Source organism: Acomys russatus, chromosome 12 (genome assembly GCF_903995435.1).
Source record: "Acomys russatus chromosome 12, mAcoRus1.1, whole genome shotgun sequence".
Lineage (NCBI taxonomy): Eukaryota > Metazoa > Chordata > Mammalia > Rodentia > Muridae > Acomys > Acomys russatus.
In genome coordinates, this window is record NC_067148.1 from 26,955,610 (window position 1) to 26,976,742 (window position 21,133).

At 53.3% G+C, this 21,133-nt stretch overlaps 1 protein-coding gene across 1 annotated transcript; it reads right to left on the minus strand.

Moving 5' to 3' along the window:
* Positions 1 to 1,631: 1,631 nt before the first annotated feature.
* Wnt10a (Wnt family member 10A) lies at positions 1,632 to 13,257 on the minus strand. Its single transcript, XM_051153719.1, has 4 exons — positions 12,792 to 13,257; positions 11,511 to 11,773; positions 4,207 to 4,586; positions 1,632 to 2,206 (listed from the first exon to the last, which is right to left on the minus strand). The coding sequence occupies exons 1-4, from the start codon at positions 12,902 to 12,904 to the stop codon at positions 1,709 to 1,711; spliced, it is 1,254 nt and encodes a 417-aa protein (XP_051009676.1). The 5' UTR covers positions 12,905 to 13,257; the 3' UTR covers positions 1,632 to 1,708.
* Positions 13,258 to 21,133: the final 7,876 nt, after the last annotated feature.

Genomic DNA, 21,133 nt, shown 5'->3' on the forward strand with positions numbered 1-21,133 from the left:
TTCTGGAAGGTCAACAGAGATGCATCATTTCAGAGTCACCCCTCACAGGGGCAAGGAAATATGGCAGGGGTGGGGTGGGGGAGAGAGCTCTGTGTAAACTGGCCTTTGGAACAAGACTTTGTCTGTGTCTAGTTATGCTATTAGGCGGTAAATGGAAGCATCCAGCAAGGTCACTAACTGAGCAATAGGAGGCCTGGATGAGGTAGATAAACCTGTGTTCTGCCCGAGATCCCTAGGGTCTGCCAAAGTGAATACAAACATGGGTCCAAATTCTAGCTCAGCGATGTCCCAGGGAGGAGTCTCGACCTGCTAAGTGATGCCTTGAGCTGGGGCTCTGGAGGAATAAGGGGCTGGAGAAGGCCCTCTATCCACCCCCAGCTTTCCTGCTAGGACTCCAGAGGCCAGCTCCAGACGCTGAGTCTGCTGCCCTCCCCCACCACCTTATTCCCAGCCCAGCCGCACCTCCTGGCCCCACCTGCTCCCTGGGGCACTAAGCTGGGTTGAGCTAGGTCTTGCCCAGGATTACTTCTCTCAGAGTGCCTCCTGTCTCTGCCATCGGTTGCTGCTGGGCACAGCCACTCGTCCCGGCTTGTGGCAAAGGGCTCAGGTACGAAGTGGGCGGTTAGAGTTCTGGCATTAAGGGCTCGGGATCCCTGGGCCCCATTCCTTCCAGGCATTTCTACCGCTGTCATCCAATCCAAGCCTCGGCTCGGTATTAGTCGTTGTCCCTATCACCTGCTTCCTGGCTATCTCTCACCTCCATTCCAATTCCAGCCAGATTCCCATACATGTGGGAATCAGAACACAACTGTTGCCTGCTTAAGATTCTCTGCAGACCCTTCTAAAATAAAACCCAGTTCTTATGGCTGCCCCTTCCTCTGAGGTCTCCTATTAGCCCTTGACACAAGGCTGCTCTGCTGTTCCTCCAACAGGTGGAGGGCTCACTCCCCGCAGAGCTTTGAGTTCCTGTAGCCTGTCTGGAAAGCCCTTCCTCATCTCTGTGTGGCTCTTTCTTACCTTGCAGGTTTCAGCTTGTATATGACAGCTCAGAAGTCTTCCTGGCTGACAGTTTTAGCAGAAAGGGCTCCATTTCCCACAAACCAGCATATATACCCAGTGCCCTGCTTGATTTGCTCCACAGCCCATAGCATTGCCTGGAATCACCTTGTGTATGTGTGTTTACTGGTTTATTGTCCACCTCCCTTAGTCAGCCTGTAAACTCCAGAAGCCTTCTCTTTTCCCCAGAGAGTGCCACAAAGAGAGTGCAAAATAAATATCTGTTAAACGAATGACGCCTGTGGAGGAGGGGTGTCTGAGCCTTTATAGAACCACGTCAGACTGATTGTGTCCATTTCTTCATTTTAGTGTTCTTCCCTGGTGCCCGTCAGCTTCACCGCGCCGCCGGCCAGTCTTGGGGGAGGGGAAAAAGACGACAGGAGTCAGGCCTGCCACATCGTACTGCTTTGGTGACATGTTATCCTAGGGTGTGGGGCTCTCTCCAGCATCACCTCCAGCTGTCTGAGCTAGGAGCAAGAAGAGAGGAACCCATAGAAGTGAGCAGAGGTGTGTCTGGACTGTCTGGTGATTGCAGACCCTCAGGGCTGTAAGAGCCAACCGCCTCTCTCGGGAGCCAAGGCAGATCGTTGGCGGCAGAAGCCAGGCACCAGGTGGAGAGTCTTTCTTGAGACCCAGGGGAACTTGAGCCCCCTCACTTGCAGACACTGACCCACTCGGTGATGCGGCATTCTTCGCAGACCACGAAGCAGCACCAGTGGAAACGGCAGTGGCAGCGCTCGCTGCGCGTCTGGCGCAGGATGTTGTGACCGCGGCCACAGCACATGCTGCCGCAGCCGTCGGGGCCCGTGCTGCTCTTATTGCACAGGCGGCCCACAGTGCCCGCCGAGTCCAGGCGCGGCTCGCGCTCACAGAAGTCGGGCGACTTCTCAAAGTACACCAGATCGGAGTGGCTGGCCCTGCGGCGCAGCCCTTGAGTGCCCGGTGCTGGCGAGGGTGCCCCCGCTGTGCCTGGCTCTAGCTGGCCACCGTTGCGGTTGTGTGGCCGGATGAGCGTGGCTCGGTGGAAGCGGTTGCGAAGCAGCGCCCCCACCGCGCGGAACTCTGGCGTCACCTGCCAGCACGTCTTGAGCTGGCAGCTGCCTGAGGTGCCGTGGCACTTGCACTTTCGCCGCATGTTCTCCATCACCGCCTGCAAAAGGAGGCACCGAGGGGGATGGGGCTGACATCCAGTGCCCCAGCCCGCCCACCCACTCCATTGTACAGAAGCAAACACTGAGGACTCAGAACTTCTTCCCGCTCTTCTGCAGCCCTCCCACCAACCTCCTATCTGGCTAGGCCCTGGGGGAATTCCCTCCTTCCTTGCCAGCCTTTTAAACAACCCCCCTTGGGCCTGGGGTTCTTGCCTCCTGAGCCCTGAGGATCCCAGATCTTGAGGGAAATTCCCTCTCCTTTCCTTGGAGTACCGAAGCGCCTGCTTCCCTACATCCCAACCCCAAAGCCTTTGGCTCCCCTCCAGGCAGTGAGTGAGAGAGGCCCCCTTCTACAACTACCCCCCTCATCTGTGCCCTGCAGGTCTTTGCAGGGAGCCTGGGGTGGGGTGGGGGTGGGGGACAGGAACTAAGGAGACATCCCCCTCCTGTTATACCAACTGGCGCTTACTTTGTTTATACTGGGTGATAACAGGTGACAAAGCATTCCCTGAGTGCAGAACAGGACCCAGACGGCCAAACTGTGAGCACCACCGGCCGGCCGAGCAGACAAGTTCCTGGGTCTCTAAGAGAGGCCTGCTTGCCACTCACTTGTTCTATAATAGTGTCCTTCCAAAGAATCCCTTAGTGTTGCCCTCACCAGACACCCCAACTGGAAGTTGATCTCTCTCTCTCTCTCTCTCTCTCTCTCTCTCTCTCTCTCTCTCTCTCTTTCAAAGAAAGCAAGGATATGAGGTCTTCAAAACTGGTCAAGAAGGCCTTAAGTCTGGGAGGGCTATAGTACAGCCTGCATGCATAGCCTATGGTGTCAGCATCATGTGGAAACCCACCCTGCCCCCACCCCCACCCCACACCAAAGCTTCCCTAGGCCAACAGCTCCAGAACATCTGCTTCCCACAGGTTGCAGCCATTAATTAACCAGTTTAACAAGGACAAGGAGGAGGCACTGTAGGTCTGGGCTGGGATGGTATCAGGAGCTTGGGAAAGGAGCCTTCCCCCCCCCACCCCCTCCCCGCCCTGCACAGGGCATGGCTGGTGGGAGTTGGACGAGACCCCAGGATAAACAAGCCTGTGCCTCAGCTCACCTTCACTCTTAAGTCAAGATGGAAATCGCTGACTCTGCTGTGGAGAGTGAAGATGAACTGGAGTGGGCTAAGAGGCCAAGTGGGAGAAGAGGATAGTGAGAGAGGAAGCCAGGAACCAGGGAGGGTTGCGCAGACATGGAAGGATCCAGAGGAGGCCCCAGTACAGAACTGCTGGCTCCTGGCTGCTGGCTGCTGGCTGCTGGCTGCTGGCTGCCGTTAAAGGGCTGAGATGTGAGCTCTGTTGCCTGGGGATAGAGCCTGCCTCTCTACCACTTTCCCAACCCAAGCAAGTCTCATAGTCATTCTGTGCTTTGGTTTCCCTATCTGAGCACGTGGTTATTAGGAGTGTCAACATCATAGGTACCTGCAGCAAGGAGGCTGAGAGCTCAGGACAAATGCCCACCGCATAGGAAGGTTTGATAAATTCAATCTATTGTTTCTTTCCTTGCTTCTGTGTTTATGTGCCCATGTGTGTCTTGTTTGGTTTTTGTTTGTTTTGTTTTAGTGCTGTTATTTTTACACGAAGGAAGTTTAAGGTAATGTGAGCATCCCAGAAAAAGGAAAAAGAAGGTAGGAAGCTGTAACAAAGGCCCTCAGTCTGCAGTCTAACGGGAAGGAAACTGTGGTAGCCCAGGACCTGACTACCAGCCTATTTCTTTCTCTCTTGGTCATCAGAGAAAATAGAGGAGCAAGCTGTTCCAGAGGGGGCCATGCAAAGGCAGTTTCAACCCTGTTTCCCAGGCCCACAGCGGGTGCTCAGTGCACAGTGGTAGGATGGACTACCAGAGGGCTGTGAGGTTACTGAGCTTGGAAAACAGAGTGATTCTTAGAAGAGGGGGGCTACCCGAGTGGATATGGAGCCCGCTTAGGTGCTGGGGCTTGACGGTAACTCTCACCTGCCTGCCGACACGGTTGTTGTGGAGTCTCATGCGTGCATGGATGTCTCTGTGAGGCTCCCGGGAGTCCAGAAAGTCCTTGGAGAAGCGTTCTCCGAAGCCCACATCCGGGCTGCAGCCACCCCACTCCCAGGAGTCCTGCAGGCCTGGGCTGGCAGGAGGCAGGGCAGGGTGTTCTGGGACCCCGTGGCTCAGGCCCTTACCGCGCTGCAAAGCGTCCAGCTGCAGGCGGTGCAGCTTCCGACGGAAGGCCTCTTCGTCCCCGCGCCTGGAGGCGTCACAACCGCAAGCCTTCAGTTTACCCAGGGCGCACGCGTTGGACACTGCGTGTACTACCCCTGCAGCTGCTATGGCGTAGGCGAAGGCACTCTCTCGAAAACCTGTGGCAAGGAGTTGGAGAGATGGCTCAGCGTTTAAGAGCACTGGCTGCTCTTCCAAAGGACCAGTGTTCAATTCCTGGCACACAAATGACAGCTTGCAACTATCTGAACTCTAGTTCCTCAGGATCTGACACCTTCACACAGACATACAAAAAGCAAAATACCAGTACATATAAAAGATAATAAATCATTAAGGAAAAAGAAAATCTGTGGCAAGAGACCAGGAAAAAACAAACAAACAAACAAACCAAGGGGTATGTGTGCTAGGGATAGAGTTGACCAATAGATGGCTTACTAGCAGTCCGTGAGATTCAGTCCCTGGGGCAGGAAGTGGGGAGACAGAAAGGGTGGGATTAAACCCTCTTTCCTTTTTCATTAACACCTCCTTAGCAAGCTTGGAATTTATATGTCTAGATCTCTCCTCCAGGGCAGAAAGTGCCTGGCAAACACATTCTTTTTCAGATTAGACACTTAATCTATTACCTTTCACGGTGATACCTGCCATTTTTAAATAGCCTGGGGGAAAGAGGGTGAAGTTTAAGCCAAGGAATGAATTACAAGTGATGGAATGCCAGACCCCAGGAGATGCCAATGGACAGGAGGATAAGACCAGATCATCTGCCTTTAATGTACCCTACCCCAGATTGTGAGCTGCTTGCTGTATGCTCACTTCAAGCCCAGCCTGGAACACACACCCCTGCCCTCACCCCGATGGTTTTTAACCCTGGTCCACAGAACATGGCTGAAAGCAGAAGTGAGTACCCTCTCCTATCCTGGCCACCTTGCCTATGTCCTGTCTTGGTCTGCTGGAAACATCTGAAATGTTGGTACAGGTGAAACCAATGTCCTAAGTGGCATCTGGCACATTGTCGCAGGGCTGCAAACTGAGTGGGAAGACAGATAGATTCTGGTTTTCATTAGAGGGTTAGAGGGCAAAAGAATTCTCTCTGATTGAGCCCTGAGATGTGCTGGCCTGGCCCAGAGCCTATTTGGGGCCAGTGCTTTCCTTTTGGGCATACCAGCCTGAGCCATGTCTTGAGAGGGTCCTCCTGGACCTGAACCAGGGAGACCTATTCAAAGAGGTAGGTCCAGCTCTCAGAGCTGCAGGCTACTTCTGGCTTAGTCTCCATTGAGAAAGGACAAGCTAGAAGCAGCTTTTGGAGCAGGGCTGCAGCTAGTCTCTGGACCCTGGTGAGGACAGGCAATGAGAGAAGCCAGGAAGAACAGCCCCACAAAAGGTGAGAATCTACCACCTGTGCCATGGATCCCTCCCTGTGGAAGAAACCCAGAATGTGGCGGGAGGGTGATGACCTTGGAAAATATTCAGAGAGTCCCAAGAAATGACAAAATATCCCTGCCCCAGCATCAAAGACTGGGAGGACATGCTTTCAGAGGCCTTACAAGCTCTAGAGAGCTATCTGGGACTGGGCAGAACCAAACCCCTCTCCCATTCCTGCTCTAAGCCTCACCGGCTGCACCATAAGCTATATCCTTTTCTTGCCAAGACAAATTATAATAATGATCCCAAGGGCTCTTTAGCAGCTAAGATCTGATTTCTGCCATCATATCGCCAGGGTTTCAGATCTTGGCTCTTCTACTGGCCAGCTGTTAATATGACCTTGACCAAGTGACTTAATCTTCTTGTGCCTCAGTTTCCTTCTCTGCAAACAAGTGTTGTTATTATCTAGCCAATTGTTGTTCCAAGAATTGAATGAGTTATTAAATTTAAAGTACTTGGAGTGATGTCTTAACCATAGTAATCTCTACATAAACACTGCTGCTATTGAGGAGTTCTTCTTGCTGTCTGATCTCGTTCAATTTTGCTACATTTTTTACATCATTTTTTGCTTGTTTGTTTGTTTTACTCTGATCAAAGACAGAGCCTAGAAGCTCACAACCCACGTCTAAAACAAATCGTTTGGATTAGTGAAAGCCTACGAAATAGATTCCCCCTCTTCATGGTCTCTTTCTAGCTCATGACATCCTGGTAACAGGAGCCTCACTAGGAGGACCAGACAGGAGGAGATGAAGATTGATCTGTTGCCTTCAAAGAGGATGCTAGGACTTGGCACAGGCTTCGGGGGAGCAGAAACTGCTGTGAGCTGGAGGAGCCTAAGGGTAAAGGGTAGACCCAAAACTCCAGGACATGCACCCTGCACTTATCCCCTGCCTTTTATCTTTAGAGCTCTAAGCATGCCTCGTTGCTGGCAGAGTCATTATCCTGCCTGCTTTAGGACACATGGCAATACTCAGACCTCCAGAGACAGCCTAGACTTCATCCTCATTCCCCCCTCCCCAACACACATCCCAACACACACACACACACACACACACACACACACACACACACACTACAACAAACTGGGAAATCCCAAGGTTACAGATTATGGAGCTGAGCCCCCTCTTAACTCTCCCAGTTCCCAGGGCCACCAAATGCTGAGGGACATGAGCTCTACCGAATCCTCCCGCTAAGAAAGAAACCCATATATCCTTAATTTCAGTTTCTATAACTCTGTACATACTTGGCATCAAGTCTAGAGGGATATTCGGGGGGCAACTACATCTTCAAGGTTTTGTCGTGGTTAAGAAAGGCATGGAAGAATCTGGGGGGGAGGAGTGCAACTCACAAACTTAGAGAACCTCTACCCCATGCCGTTTAAGATGCCTTCCCTACACTACTTCATGTTTCTGACAGCTCTCACAGCCACGTGTAGAGGGGAGCAGGGCATGCATGGTCATCCTTTACTCTAAGCATCCATGCTCAGAGAAGTCCTGCCCACTGGGCCTGCCCCAGCTCCCATTCAGGGCCCCAGTTTCGGTCTTGGCCCCAACTGTCTGGGGCAGATGCAGGCACTATGCCATCTGGCCAGCTGGAGGGGGAAAAGGGTGGGGCCATGGCCAGCTGGGCTGCCCCGGAGCTTGGGGTGGGGTGGGGGGCTTGTTAAGATGCACAATTAGCCGCCCTGCCTTTGATCTGAGACAGAGACTGCCAGCATCTAAGTGGAGTCAGCTGCTACTATAGGCTGCAGCCAACCAGCCAGGAAGGGGGCTGAGGGAGTAAGTTTGGAGGACGGAGGAGTATGAAGGGAAGATGATTTAGGGGCCAGTGGGAACAAGGAGGGGCCAGGACAGCTTAAGCTCTGCCCATTCAAGTCATAGAGGGAAGAGGAAAGAAAAGAGGTCTGGTTGCCATTCACTGCTTGCAAATAATCTATGCATGCTCCTAAAGAGGGGTGGGGGGGGAGAGAGAGAGAGAGAGAGAGAGAGAGAGAGAGAGAGAGAGAGAGAGAGAGAGATGTGTGCATATGGGCACAATACAGAGTGGATGTGTTCATACCAACATAGGTGTGTGCACTTCACTTCTTGGAGTACTTGGCGTACACGTGTGCATTGCTCCAGCTCACCTCTGGGAACATGGTGGGCATTCATGTTGGCCTTGTAGCTCGAGAGGCAGTATAGGAGAGGATTAGGCACTTTAAAGTCAGGTGGACTGAGCAGAGTCCTGGCTTTCTCACTCATTTATAGTCTGTATGACTGATGACATATCTCTTAGCTTCACTTGTAAAGATAATAATGGGACCTAACAAGTGGGCACCGTTTGAGGACCCTAAAACATGGATCCAATATCTTAGTACAATGCCCAACACGTATGAAGTGCTTAATACATGTTGGGTAATTTATTGGGATGTCATCAGAATACAAGGGCTTTGATGACCCTGAGATATGATTATCTGTGCCTTCGTTTCCCTGAGTGCCACTACATTTTTCCCAAAGGCTGACCGCCTGCTCTTAAAACCATGACTCTCTGAAACAATGGGGAGAGAAAGAAACATTTCAACACAGACTCTGGCTACTTAAACTGCTGGACTTTCCTGGGCAGGGATCCTGGCTTGCTGTGGGGCCTCAGGCCCCTTCTTTCCATCCATTCCAAATAGCCTTACTGGAAGCAGCTCCCTGGACCAGCTCCCTGGACCACCCTATCCTCACCTGGCCCCTCTGGTCTCTCATTCCTGGCACACCAGGACTTAAGCCCAGTCCCCGCTGCCACCATATCCTTCCTCAAATCTCCTTTTTATCACCTCCGAAGGGACAGATAGAGGGGTTCTCTGTTCATCCACTGTTAGGGAACCTGTCTGGTTCATAGTATAAGATTCAATTGAGGGTTACCAGAACCCTTGACACTAGGACGTGGTTGCCCTTGGGGATGTGCCAAGAAGCTAGTACCATTTTAGAGCCCTCTTACAATTTTTTTTCCTAACTCTGTCAAGGCCCTTGGAGACTCCCATGCCTGTCCCCCACTTTCCCTCTGCTTTGCAGTGTCTCCCTTTGGCTAGATAAGGCCTAGTTACATTCTCAGGTTTGCCCCTCTTTGTATCTTTTCTCTCTTTACTTCTTCAAACTCTCAACCTATCTCTGGGAAGTTTTCAGGAGGATAGTGTGGCAGTAACGGCAGTGCCATAGAAAAGCCTAAGGAACCCACCCACCCACCCACCCTCAGCAGTCCCTGGAATTATTAATGGCAGAATATGTTTTAAAAGAACCTTCTTAGCAGGCTGGATCAGAGGGTCCTGCCCCTGATAGGATATTGGGGTGTGTGTGTGTGTGTGTGTGTGTGTGTGTGTGTGTGTGTGTGTAGAGCCAGGCTGATCAGAATGAGATAGAGGAAGGAACCACGGAGCCAGGGGCTGGCCGCCACCAAGAGTTGGCTGGTGGGGTTCAAATTTAGTTAATTAGTCCTAGAGAAGAGGACCAAAATGTACTAGAAAATGAGCCCGGAAGGAGAAGGAGGGTGGACCTAACCAGATATGAAGGCAGGCTCAGTCGCAGTGGTGAGGCAAAAGGGGTTGGGAGAATGGCAATTGTCTTTCCAAAAGCCCAGAGCCGTCCCCACTAAGGAGGGAGAGGTAGAAATGAGGTGTTGCAACGGGTAAGGGGTGGGGGTGGGGCAGAAGCCACCAAGGTAGGGCGGGGTTCCTAGGCCTAGCGAAGGAACCCAGCCCCACTGGCTGGCGGAGTCCAGGAGCCACAGCCCCGCCCCCTCTCAGCACTGGGTGCCGCCCCGCCCTGGCTAGCCCTGGCAAGTCTCCCCCTCCACCCCTAACCTCTCTCCCCAGCGTCCACCCCCCCCCCCAGCTCACCTCCCGCTTATTAAACTGCAGGTGAACCCAGAGCACCTGGCCCTGCGCCAAACCCGTGCGGCTCTATCGTTCCAAACTCGCCCCTAACCTTCAAAGACCTTAGCAGCTTCACTAGGTGGCAGTGGCCTGACTGGGACCCTATCAGGGACGCCTGCCTAGATTCATACTAGAGAGATCAGGGCTAGTGGGGGGACACTGAGGCTAAGGAGAGAACTGAAGAGTTCGCTCCGGCTAGCCTCTCTGGTGATGGCAAGGGAAAGACCCTTCAAGCCTGCCCGAACCGCCAGTGTGCAGAAACTGAAGAAGCAGGCCAGGAAGAAATGCAGCATACGTGACCTAGCAACCCGAGGGTGGCAGAGGGTGGTTCGGAGGCGGTGAGCACCGGCCTAGCCCAGCCAGAGCCTGGAAGATGCTGAGACCTGTCTGCCACTTGGTGTCAGCGAGCAGAGCGGGTGGTGAGGGGTGGGTGATATCTTGCAGAGGGAGTGGAGCAGGCCTGCGGCGGGGAGAGGGGATCACTTGCGGCATCCCCCCGCCGCCCCCCCCCCCAGCTAGCAAGAAGGGATGGTGATATGATTGTGCGGGGCGGGAGAGACGCGAGCGGGAGCAAGAAAGGAGGGCGGGAGTGCTCTCAGAGAGCAGCGCGGAGCAGTCTGCCGCGGCCCGCGGGGATTAGTTAGCGGCTGCATGCCGCCACACGCGTCGGGCTGGGCTCGGCCGGGTAGAAACAGCGCCCCAGGCGCGCGGGGGAGGCAGGAGGGAGCGCGCAGGGGCGGGGCAGCGGCCTGGGGTTGAGCAGGGGGAGGCTGAGGTGGCCCCTAACTTGGAGGCCCAAGGGGTGCAAACCCCAAGAGGTCTTACTGGAAAGGGAAAAACCTGGTTAGATTCTTTCTGAAGTTGGGTCCATTAACGCCTTGCTCCCCGCAGATACCCGAGGCACTAAGTCTATATACTCTTCCTCCTCCTCCTCCTCTTCCTCCTCCTCCTCCTCCTCCACTACCAACTAGAGTCTCTCTAACCCTAAGAAGCCAGGGCTACTAGGTCCCCCACGCTGTCCTGACAAGCTGCTGAGAGAAGAAAACCCACCTAGACAAATCCAAGCAGCAATCTTGCCCCAGAGACCTGATTCAAGGCCTCAGCTAGGTGGTGAGTGGGAGTTGAAGCAAGTAACAAACTACCTGCCTCCCACAGTTTAACCGTTCTAGAGATTGTCTAGGTGGGCCTGGGTCATCCAGAAGTTGGGGAGGAAGGACAGGCTTCCTCAGAGCACTGCATTGCGTGGGGGGGGGGGGGCCGCAGGGGGAGGGGAGAAGGGACGGGTTGACAAGGCTGTTAAGCTTGTCCGGCAAGAGCCACTCTTCACAGATCAGTGTTCTGATTCAGAGAGGGTTTGCGGGGAGGTGGGGGGTGGGGGGGCGGTGAGAATGACACACAGGCTGGGACCCTTAAGGTCCCTTAAGGTCGCTTGCTAACTACGTAAAGGGTGATTGAGGAAGGTGCTAAGGATGCTCTGGGTCGGAATCATGAGCCACATAACAGAGAGGGATAAGCCAACAGTCTAAATCTCAGTCGTGGAACCTGCCACCCCCAATCAGAGGCGCTTCTGGTCCATGTTTCGGGGCGGGGGCCCAATTCCGGATACTTTTCTGAGACCAGACAGCAACATGGTTTGCAGATATAGGGATCTAAGAAGCTATCACCTTGAGAGTTCACTAGGGATAGCTAGCAGTTATGGGGTACGGGTTCTGAGTGGGAAGAATGGGAGTTTGGAAGGAGGGGCAGCTACCTCTGCTGAAGATGGGGCTCTCGTAGGGAACTTTGTTCCGAGTTTCCAGGCTGGAACAGTTCCAGCGCTGGTCCCGGAACTGATGCTGGCACTCGTGGATGGCGATCTGGATGCCCTGGATAGCAGAGGCGGCCACGTCAGGGTGACGCACGCACACCTCCATCTGCCGCCGGCTCAGGCCAGGCAATGTCAGGCACACCGTGTTGGCGTTGAGCACAGGCTCTGGGGGTAGGCGGAGGCCCAGGATGTCGTTGGGTGCTGACCTGCAGGCATATGGGGTGGAGTGGATAAGCATTTTGTTGGGAGGCTGTGAGAGCCTGTTTAATAACACACACTCTGTCCTACAGGCCATAATCATTCTAGCCCCAGCTCCTGGTTCTTAAAGTTGGGCCCAGGACTACATGCCTCTCCTCATCCATTCCAACATGACCCACCCAGCTGCACACCCATGGAGGTAAATGCACATACTCAGTCAGTATTTTAGTTCATTCCCAGGCACAGATGCCTCAAAGGGTGCCCTGGGAGCCTACCCCAAAGCAGTGTTTCAGCAACTGGCATTTCTTCAGACACACCTCTGCACACATGATAGTGGAAGCAGAAACCCAGAGCCCTTGACATACACTTCATCAGACAGTTACAGATACACACCCACAGAGGCACACTCACACATACGCTTGTCCTCACACACTGGCCCATAAGCTCTAGCACGTGTATATTTATGCAAACTGCTGGTTGCCAAACTCAGCTTCACACACACACACACACACAGAGAGAGAGAGAGAGAGAGAGAGAGAGAGAGAGAGAGAGAGAGAGGGAGAGAGAGGGAGAGGGAGAGAAGCTTTTAATATCAGTCTCTCACTTGACCCCCACCTGAAATGGGGAACCCCCCTCCAAACCCTCTGTTCTTGCTCCTCTCTAGGATGAATTGCAAGGTGGAATGAGGCAGTTTGAACTTATTCTTGGAATGGGGGTGCATTGCCCCCAGGGTGGAAAAAAACTCCTAATTGGCATTTATTTTACCCCCTCCCCCAATACCCACCTCCTGAACTAGTTACCATCACTCACCTGGGCACTTCCCTATCTCGACCTGGACTGCCCATATCCTGTCACCAGTCCAACCTCTTCCTTGGAGGTAGCTCACTATCTTTGATTGGACACAAGCGCTTTTCTGTGACCCTTTCTCCCCGCTCATTTCAGGATCCCTTCCCCGGCAAGAGCACCCGAGCAGGGCCCTGGGGGTCCTAGCTCTTCAAGAGGGCGGAGCATGAGGTGAGGGCTCACCTGGGCACAGCGGCAGCCAGCAGCAGTAGGAAGAACAGGAGCGCCCAGAGCTCAGGCCGCGGCTGGGGCCCGGGTGGGAGCCGCAGCCAGGGGCGAGGGTGGGCGCTGCCCATGGCGCGTGGGCCGTGACAGGCCGGGAGTAGGGGGCTCACAGCCCAGTGGGACTGGTAAACCAGGGTCGCCGGCGCATGATCGGCAGGGGTGGGGCGGCTGCGACACACAGCTCCTACTCAGGTCACGGCTCCCGCAGCAGAAGGCGCCCGCCTCCCCGCTCCATGGGGCAGCGCCCCCGGGCACCGCCCTCGGGGGGGGTGGATGGGGAGCGGGCGAACCGGGCACCTCCTGGCACTGGGGTCCAGGGAATTTCCCGAGGGCCCCTTGCGACAATTCCTGGTGCCTCTAGAGGGTAAGGGGGGGCCCCCGGAGGAACAGCGGGCTGGGGACTTGATGCTGAGGTACTGGGGAGCACCCCGACCCCCAGCGCTGCGCTGCAAGCCTGAGCTCCCCAGGGTGTACGAGGCGGGCGCGGTGGGGGCGGTACTGTCTGGCCCAGCCCCACCGCCTGGAGAGTGACTGTCCTGGCTCGGGAGTTCTGCTCCCCCCTCCATGTGGTGTCTTTGGGTTCTACCCCAAGTGACGTCACGACAAGGGTGGCGAGCTCGGGTCCCCAGGCCACTGAGGCCACTTAGGACTGGCACGCGGTGGGGGGGGGGCGGGTAAAGGGTGGAAGGGAGCGCGTGCAGAGGGTGAAGGAAAGAGAAGTACTGGCGGCTTGGCTATTGGCACCAAAAACACCCGGAGATGTCCGGGCACTGGTCTGAGTGTTAACCTGAGCTGTGTGTGCCTCACTGAAGCTGAGACACAGCTGCAGGGGAGTGTCCCACCCCCACCTCAGCACACACCTGCGGGGCTGGAGGGGAGAAGCTGGGGCCCCTCCGTTTTGCCTTTCTGCTTCAGGAGGGACTTCCCCCAGCTTGCCTAGAGAGACAGAGGTGTGTGTGTGTGTGTGTGTGTGTGTGTGTGTGTGTGTGTGTGTGTGTGTGTGTGTGTGTGTGTTTCCCAGGAAGGGGTTTAGCAGCATCTGACTTTTCTCCTGCTTTGCTCTGTGACCTTCCACAGGTGTACCTGAAGTTGCCTTCTGCCCCTTTATGAAATGAGTTACTGGGCCCACCTCATACAGTCAGTGTGTTGCCGAAGGCAAAAGGATCAGAACTCTAGTAAATGCTTTTTTTTGGGACTTAGGTGCCTTGAGATGCCTCTAACTGGGAGCAGGTAATAGAGAACCTTCTAATTCAGGAATGTGCAGTCAGAACATTTTATTAGCCCCTCCCCCTCCCTTTTATTTCACAAGAAAATACGGAGGCCCAGAGAGGGTCATGTAATGTATAACAGCAAACGGCTAAAGATCTAACCTGGATTTCATTGCCCTGACTCCCACCACACTAGCTGTGCTCCCTACACTGAGAGTAGCTCCTTGTTGGCCAGGGATGCTTTGAGATGTGCCCTGGCCCTGGTCCTGGTCTTATACAGGCTGTCTAAATGCTCCTCTGGGCTCCTTTGCTTCCCTCACAGCCCTGGTTGAACACTAGTCCCCTGCTCTGTGTAGAGCATGTGTCTGTGACCATGGAAAGGGCTCTGGCTGGTCCTGCTTCTTATCTGGGTCCAGACAGTGAGTCTGACTCCTGGAGTGTCCTCCAAATCATCCTCTGTGAAATGGGCACAAGTCTCCTATTTATTCTACGCACCCACATCCCTCATGTCCTGTGGCCCCCTCTCTCTCTGAAGAGAGCCCCCTCCTGGCTTAAGAACAAAACTGTCATAGCCTCTGGGCCCAGAGACAGAAGGGGCCCATTCCAGGAATTGACCTTCCTTGGAAAATTAGAAAGGAGGTGCCTTTCTTGCCCCCAAGACTGTCAGGTGGTGGGGGTGGCCTGAAGGGCTGCAGGCTGGTGGGTGACACACTCCCCCTCCTTCCCTCGTCTCTGCCTGCAGCCAAGGCAGGCAGCTGTCAGGAATTAAGAGCTTGGGGGGGGTTGGGGTGGGACAGTGAGGGAGCAGCCTGGCTGGACAGCAGGAAAACAGCCGGGGGCAGGAAGCAGCCTGTGTCACCAGAGCCTGGTTTGACCCTAGCCACCCCTGCCCTCCTAACTCTCTCCCAAGCAGACCGTGGTGCTGCAGGAACAGGGGTGCCCCCAAACCCCCCAACCCTCACTCTCCCCACCCCAACTCCCTCCCAACCTCCTCGCCCCCCCCCCACTTGACACTGCAGTAGGGAAGGAGGCACAAGCCAAGGATGGGCATCTGCAGGCTGGAGAGCCACACTTTGATTGGCTCTTGGGGAAACTAAAGCCCAGAGTAGTTTAGGAATAGACCCCCACCCAACCCAGGCAAGGAGGCCATACTCAAGATGCAGATCTCTTTGCTCCCCATCCAGTGCTCACCTTAATGTTCACCACCCTTGAAGCAGCATATGTATCCCCTGAGGTAGAATAGTGTGGGAATACTGATTCTAGGCCTCAAGGCACTGGATCGGGGATCTGCGTTCCTATTCATCTCCCAGATGCTTAGGGGAGACTACCTTTGCTGTTGGCCTGGAAGAGTGGCTATTCAGGGTTCCTTTCAGCTTCTTCTGGGGGAGAGAAAGGAAGGGTCTCTGCTGCAGGGCTCATGCTGTTCATGAAACAGAAGTGCAGCAGACAAAGAAGGATTCCCTCTCCTCCCTTTGGAGATTCTAGAAGGCAAATACCAATGCCTGAAGCCTATTCCCCCATCCTGGGTCTGGCCTGAAGTCATGAGGCCTAGCAACGTCCAAGTGTGTTAAGTGACAGGTTCTGGCCTATGTGTAGACCAAGACCGAAAGACAAAGGGCCTTAACCTGGATGACCCATGTCACGGCCCAACCTCTACCGACACCAGCAGCCCCCAGTCTCCACCTCAGACCTGCCCTGGGCCCTGGCCCTCAGCCCAGCCCCAGCCCCCGCAGCCGCCTGCCAGAGACCACAATTACAGGGGCCACTGAGGGTGGGGGTGGAAAGCCAGGAGGATGAAAGGCAGTGAGAGAATGGTTCCAGCTGTGGCGACTCTGGGGGAGGTCTCACAGAGGGAGGGCTGAGGGAGGCCCAGGGTGGGAACAGGTGGGACCCTCAGTTAGCCCCAGCTTAGCCCAGTCCAGTCCTGCTCCCTCTTGATGCTCCGCTGGCTGGCGAAGCTGAGCTTGGTGAAGAGGCGATAGAAAGACACTCTAGATGGATAAAGGGTCCTCCATCCTGTGGAGCCTGCCTCCAGCAAGGTAAGGAGAAGTAGCTTGCTCCTCCCATGTCCCCAGATTCCTAAGGTGTGGCTCTCAAAGGGAAAGAGAAATGGGCTGGGAGCCCTTGGCCTCAGACTCATCCTAGGCCCTCCCCTCAACCTCCTGGCCCATCTGCCTGTATTCTGCCTTTTCTTGATTTGGGGACACACACATACACACACACACACACACACACACACACACACACACACACATCTGGGGTGCCTCTGTGCTTTTCCCTTTTGTCTAAGTTCTACATGTCCCCCACCCCTCAGCCAGCAGGGGACTTTGCCAGTGCCTGAGGCTGAGCAGCTGGGTAAGCCATGGGAGGGGAGGCACCCCCCCCCCAGTGCTGTCTCTCACCCTGTTTCTCAAGCAGCAGTGCTCAAGAACACAGAAGCTTAAAGAGGAGTAGACTCCTGACCTCCATCCACGCCTCCTGTTCGGCATTATCACCCCTCAAGCTAGGGAGTGCCGAGGCCCTTGTGGGACTTGGTAGTAGAAGGCAGATCCCTGCTATGTGACTGGCAACTCAACTGCAGTTCCAGCTGGGCACGGTGGCGCATGCCTTTAATCCCAGCACTAGGGAGGCAGAATCAGCCGCATCTCTAAGTTCCAGGCCAGCCTGGAATATAGAACCAGTTCCAGACAGCCAGGGCTCCACAGAAAAACACTGTCTCAAACCCCCTCCCCTAAAGATTGTAGTCTGCAGCATACTCTTACCATCTGCCAAAAAGCTTTCAGCCCAATTTTGTGATCAGGTCACTGAGGCAGACACGTTAGCTGTTTAGATGACTTAACCAAAGCCTTAAAACAAAAACAAAAACTACATCTTACCTTCCTTTTGAAATGCTTGGAGTGGGGTCGGTTCACATCATTTACTCCAGTCTGCATTTTTTTTTTTTTTAATTTTCACAGTATTCTGCCTGAATGTGTGCCTTCAGGCCAGAAGAGGGCACCAGATCTTATTGTAGATGGTTGTGAGCCACCATGTGGTTGCTGGGAATTGAACTCAGGACCTTTGGGAGAACAGACAGTGCTTTTAACCTCTGAGCCATTTCTCCAGCCCCAGTCTGCTTTTTGTATAGGATGATACCTCGATGTCACCCATCTCATCTCAGTAGAGACTCATAGACTGAAGTTCCAGACCTAGGTCTGGTCAGTCTAGAAGTCCCAGACAGCCTGAAACCCTAGCGGTTTGACCCAAGCTGTTCATGGGTCCTACTACCGAGGCTTTCAACTCTTGGATTCTCCAGATGTCCTGCTCCTCCTGCAGCTCTCGGTCAATAGAGAAGTTGGACTCTGCACGCCCTCTGGCGGTCTATTTGAGAAGCTCAAGAGATTGAAAAGGCGCGGGGGCTGGGCGGTCACTGTCAGTTCCTAGGTGACTAGCACAGCCTACACTAGGCTTTGGGTCTGCACTGGGGAAGGGAGAAGGAAAGGAGGGCAGAGGAAAGGGAGAGACAAGGGAGGGGACGGGAATGGAGAGGGAAGGAAAAGGGAGGGGAGGAGAGGGGAGGAACAGCAGCACCACTACCACCCCAAGCTCTAGGGGAAGGCAGATCTGTGACTATAAGCCCCGCCCCTCAGAGGTATCTTCTCTGCGTGCCCCTTCAAGCCATTTCTACACTCCCATTTGAGAAGCTAGGGTCTGCTTAGGTCAGGAAGTTCTGAGCTCAAATTCTCCACGAAGCTCAGGCAATTGATGGAAGAGAGCCAGGAGAGACAGAAAGGAAACCACAAATGCCCCTTTCTTCTTCCACAGCCTGATATCCCCTGCCTACCATGATGTTTGAGGGCACAGCCCAGATCCAGTGGTTGAAGGGCACCCTGGGAGTTGATGGACATACTGGAGGTCACCAGTAGAGTCTGTCCCGAGGATCCCTTCCTCTATTCTGTTTAAAGAACTCTGTACTCCCATTCTGTACCCCCGTTCACTGTGGTCTTAAGAGTCTGCCAATGGGGCATACATAGTAGCATCTCTCCCTGGGCAGTATTATTGGTTCAGAGATGAACAAATGGCCAGGGCTGAACTAGTGAGTATCTTTTTTGGGGACTATCATTGAGGAGGCTAAAAAAATTTTTTTGAATCGAGTCCAGCCTGGATTACAGAGCTAGTTCTAGGACAGCCAGAGATGTTACACAGAGAAATCCTATCTCAGGGAAAGAAAAAAGAAATCAGAAACAAAACCAAAATTTAATGGGAACTCATGTTTTACCTGGATGTATGTTTGAGCACCATGTGGATGCCTGGTGCCTGCAAAGCCAAAAAATGGTGCCTGGTCCTCTGGAGCTGGAGTTAAGGAATGATTGTGAGCCACTGCATGGATGCTGGAAACTGAACCTGGATCCTCTGGAAGAGCAACAAGTACTCTTAACCACTGAGCAATTTCTCCGGGACACCCCTCTCTTGAAAAAAAAAATCAGCTAGGAGTGGTGGCACATGCCTTATAATCTCAGGCAGAGGCAGGTAGATCGCTGTGAGTTCAAGGCCAGACTGGTATACAAAGCAAGTCTAGGACAGCCAAGACTACACAGAGAAACCCTGACTCGAAAAACAAAAACAAATCATCAGCTGGCCAGTGGTGATGCACACCTTTAATCCCACCTCTTAGGAGGCAGAGGCAGGTGGATCACAGTGAGTTCAAGGCCAGGCTGATCTACAAAGGGAGTCCAGGCCAGCCAGGGCTATAAAGGGAAACCCTGTCTTGGAAAAAAAAAAAAGTCAGGGGCTGAAGAGTTGACTCAGAGGTTAAGAGCACTGTCTGCTCTTCCAAAGGTCCTGAGTTCGATTCCCAGAAACCACAGGGTGGCTCACAACCACCTATAGTGAGATCTGGTGCCCTCTTCTGGCGTGCAGGTGTACATGCAGGCAAAACACTGTATACATAATAAATAAATCGTTTTTTTAAAAAAAATCATCAGTCCTAAGCATGTAGTCACAAAGCTGTCATATAGAGAAAATGTACAAGGGGAGAGAAAAAGATGGTAGACATAGTGAGCTGCAGCAGTAGATGTAGGGGACTGAGGGACGAGAAGAGGGACAAAGAAGAAACCTGTAACGAGATTGCTGAAGTCGGTACATTCAACTCAGCTGTGGCTGAATTCAGACTAAATTCTGCACGTCTCTTCAGCCTAGTCTGAAAGTTGGATGTCTTCGTTGCAGCCGGAGCTGCCCAGTGCCTGCAAGCCGGCAGCTCTCTGTCCCCGCTCTCACACCAACTGCCCTTTATGAAACATACACATGATATGCCTTATGTGTCAATTGCCGGACTTTTGGATGTTTTTCATATCTCAAGAAGAAAGAAGCCCTCCCAACAGTCCTCCTAAGGTGGGGGAGGGGGTGGGTCAAGATGGCTGCAAAGTCTCTGTCTTTCCTCCCACTGTTAGGCAGTCTACTTCCTGTCTGTAAACTTCGGCAGACTCTGTGATCTGGTCCAACCAAAGGAGAGTGACAACAGTGGCTAAACTCTTGGGAGAAAAAAAAAAAAAAAAACAACTCTGCTTGGAGGCTTGACACACTGTCTTTTCTCAAAGTCTTTCTATCTTCAGGCCACCATGATGGAAGAAAGCCCATGATAGCCACAGGGAGAAGAAAGTGTTGGAGAAATGCTGAGTCCTTGGGCATGGAAACAAAACCGTTAAGAACCCACCCCACACACACCAGCACATCTTCTAGCAGTGTGACCCCAGCCACTCTGCATATAGTCTTCCATACGAACCAAGCTGGGTCCTGATGCATAGCGGTCCAAAAAAGAATGTCGAGTAGTTACTTTGAGGTTGCTGCTACATTAACAATGAATAGTTGTTCATTTTATTTTATTATTATGTCATTGTCGTTGTTTCCAAGACAGAGTTTCTCTGTAGCCCTGGCTGTCCTGAATTCACTTTGTAAACCAAGCTGGCCTTGGACTCACAGGGTTCTGCCTGCCTCAGCTTCCCAGAGTGCTGGGATTGCAGGCATGGGCTACTGCGCCCTGCTAGCAGTGGATAATTGAAATAAAGACCCCACAGGTAGAGAAGCAGGGCCACACTGGCCGGCGTCACTTTGGCTTCAAACTCAGTTATCTGAATCAAAAGCTCATATCTTTTCCTGCTTAGCTGGAGGGAAGAAGAGTCACCTCCCAGTTGCAGCATTCTCCCTGGGAGAATATTCCGTCGCTGGGCTGCACATCCCATTCCCTTGGCTTGAAGATGAAGGCACAAGCCTCATCTCTAGAGCATCCAGAACTACCCACGTGTCCTCTAACCCCTCGAAATCAACTTCCTGAGCAGAATCGGGTACAAATAAGATCCTGGGACAAACTAGTTTGCTCTGACTGTGATTAGAAACACCGTGTTGGTCATTCTACATGGTGTGTATGTGTGTGTGCGTGCATGTGTGTGTGCGTGCATGTGTGTGTATGTGTTGTCTTTTGAAGCTATTATACACTTATTCTTATATATTGCAAGAATCTGTTTTCTCCCTCTATTGCGCTGGATCTGGGGATCAAATTCAGGCCACGAGGCTCAGGGGCAGCACCCACCTTTATCTATTGCTCATCTGGAAGGCCCCAAGCCTTTTGAGACAGTCTTTCACTGCTTGGAAAATCAGCAGGCTAGCCAGCTAGCCCCAGCAATCCTTCTGTCTCCCTCTCCCCAGTGCTGGGATTAAAAGTGTACCATCATGCGCAGTGCGCCGGCACACACCTGTGATCCCAGCACTCCAGGAGGCAGAGGCAGGTGGATCTCTCCATGAGTTCGAGGCCAGCTGGGTCTACAAAGCAAGTCTAGGATAGTCAAGGCTCCATAGAGAAGCCCTGTCTCAAAAAACAAAACAAAACAAGGCACCACCATGTTGGGCCTTTCTCTCTCCTTTTTGTTTTGTGGGTTTTTTTTTTTTTTTCTCTTCAAGACAGGGTTTCTCTGTGTAGCCTTGGCTGTCCTGGACTCACTTTGTAGACCAGGCTGGCCTTGAACTCATACTGATCCACCTGCCTCTGCCCCCTGAGTGCTGGGATTAAAGGTGTGTGCCGCCATGCCCAGCCCATGTTGGGCTTTTTAATGTGAGTTC

Excerpts from the sequence above, each read along its gene's own strand:
- Wnt10a (XM_051153719.1), bottom strand. The coding sequence starts at position 12,904 with ATGGGCAGCGCCCACCCTCGCCCCTGGCTGCGGCTCCCACCCGGGCCC. Across the intron at positions 11,774-12,791 it reads CTGGCTGCCGCTGTGCCCAG|GTCAGCACCCAACGACATCC; the intron begins GTGAGCCCTCAC and ends ATATGCCTGCAG. Across the intron at positions 2,207-4,206 it reads ACAACCGTGTCGGCAGGCAG|GCGGTGATGGAGAACATGCG; the intron begins GTGAGAGTTACC and ends CTCCTTTTGCAG.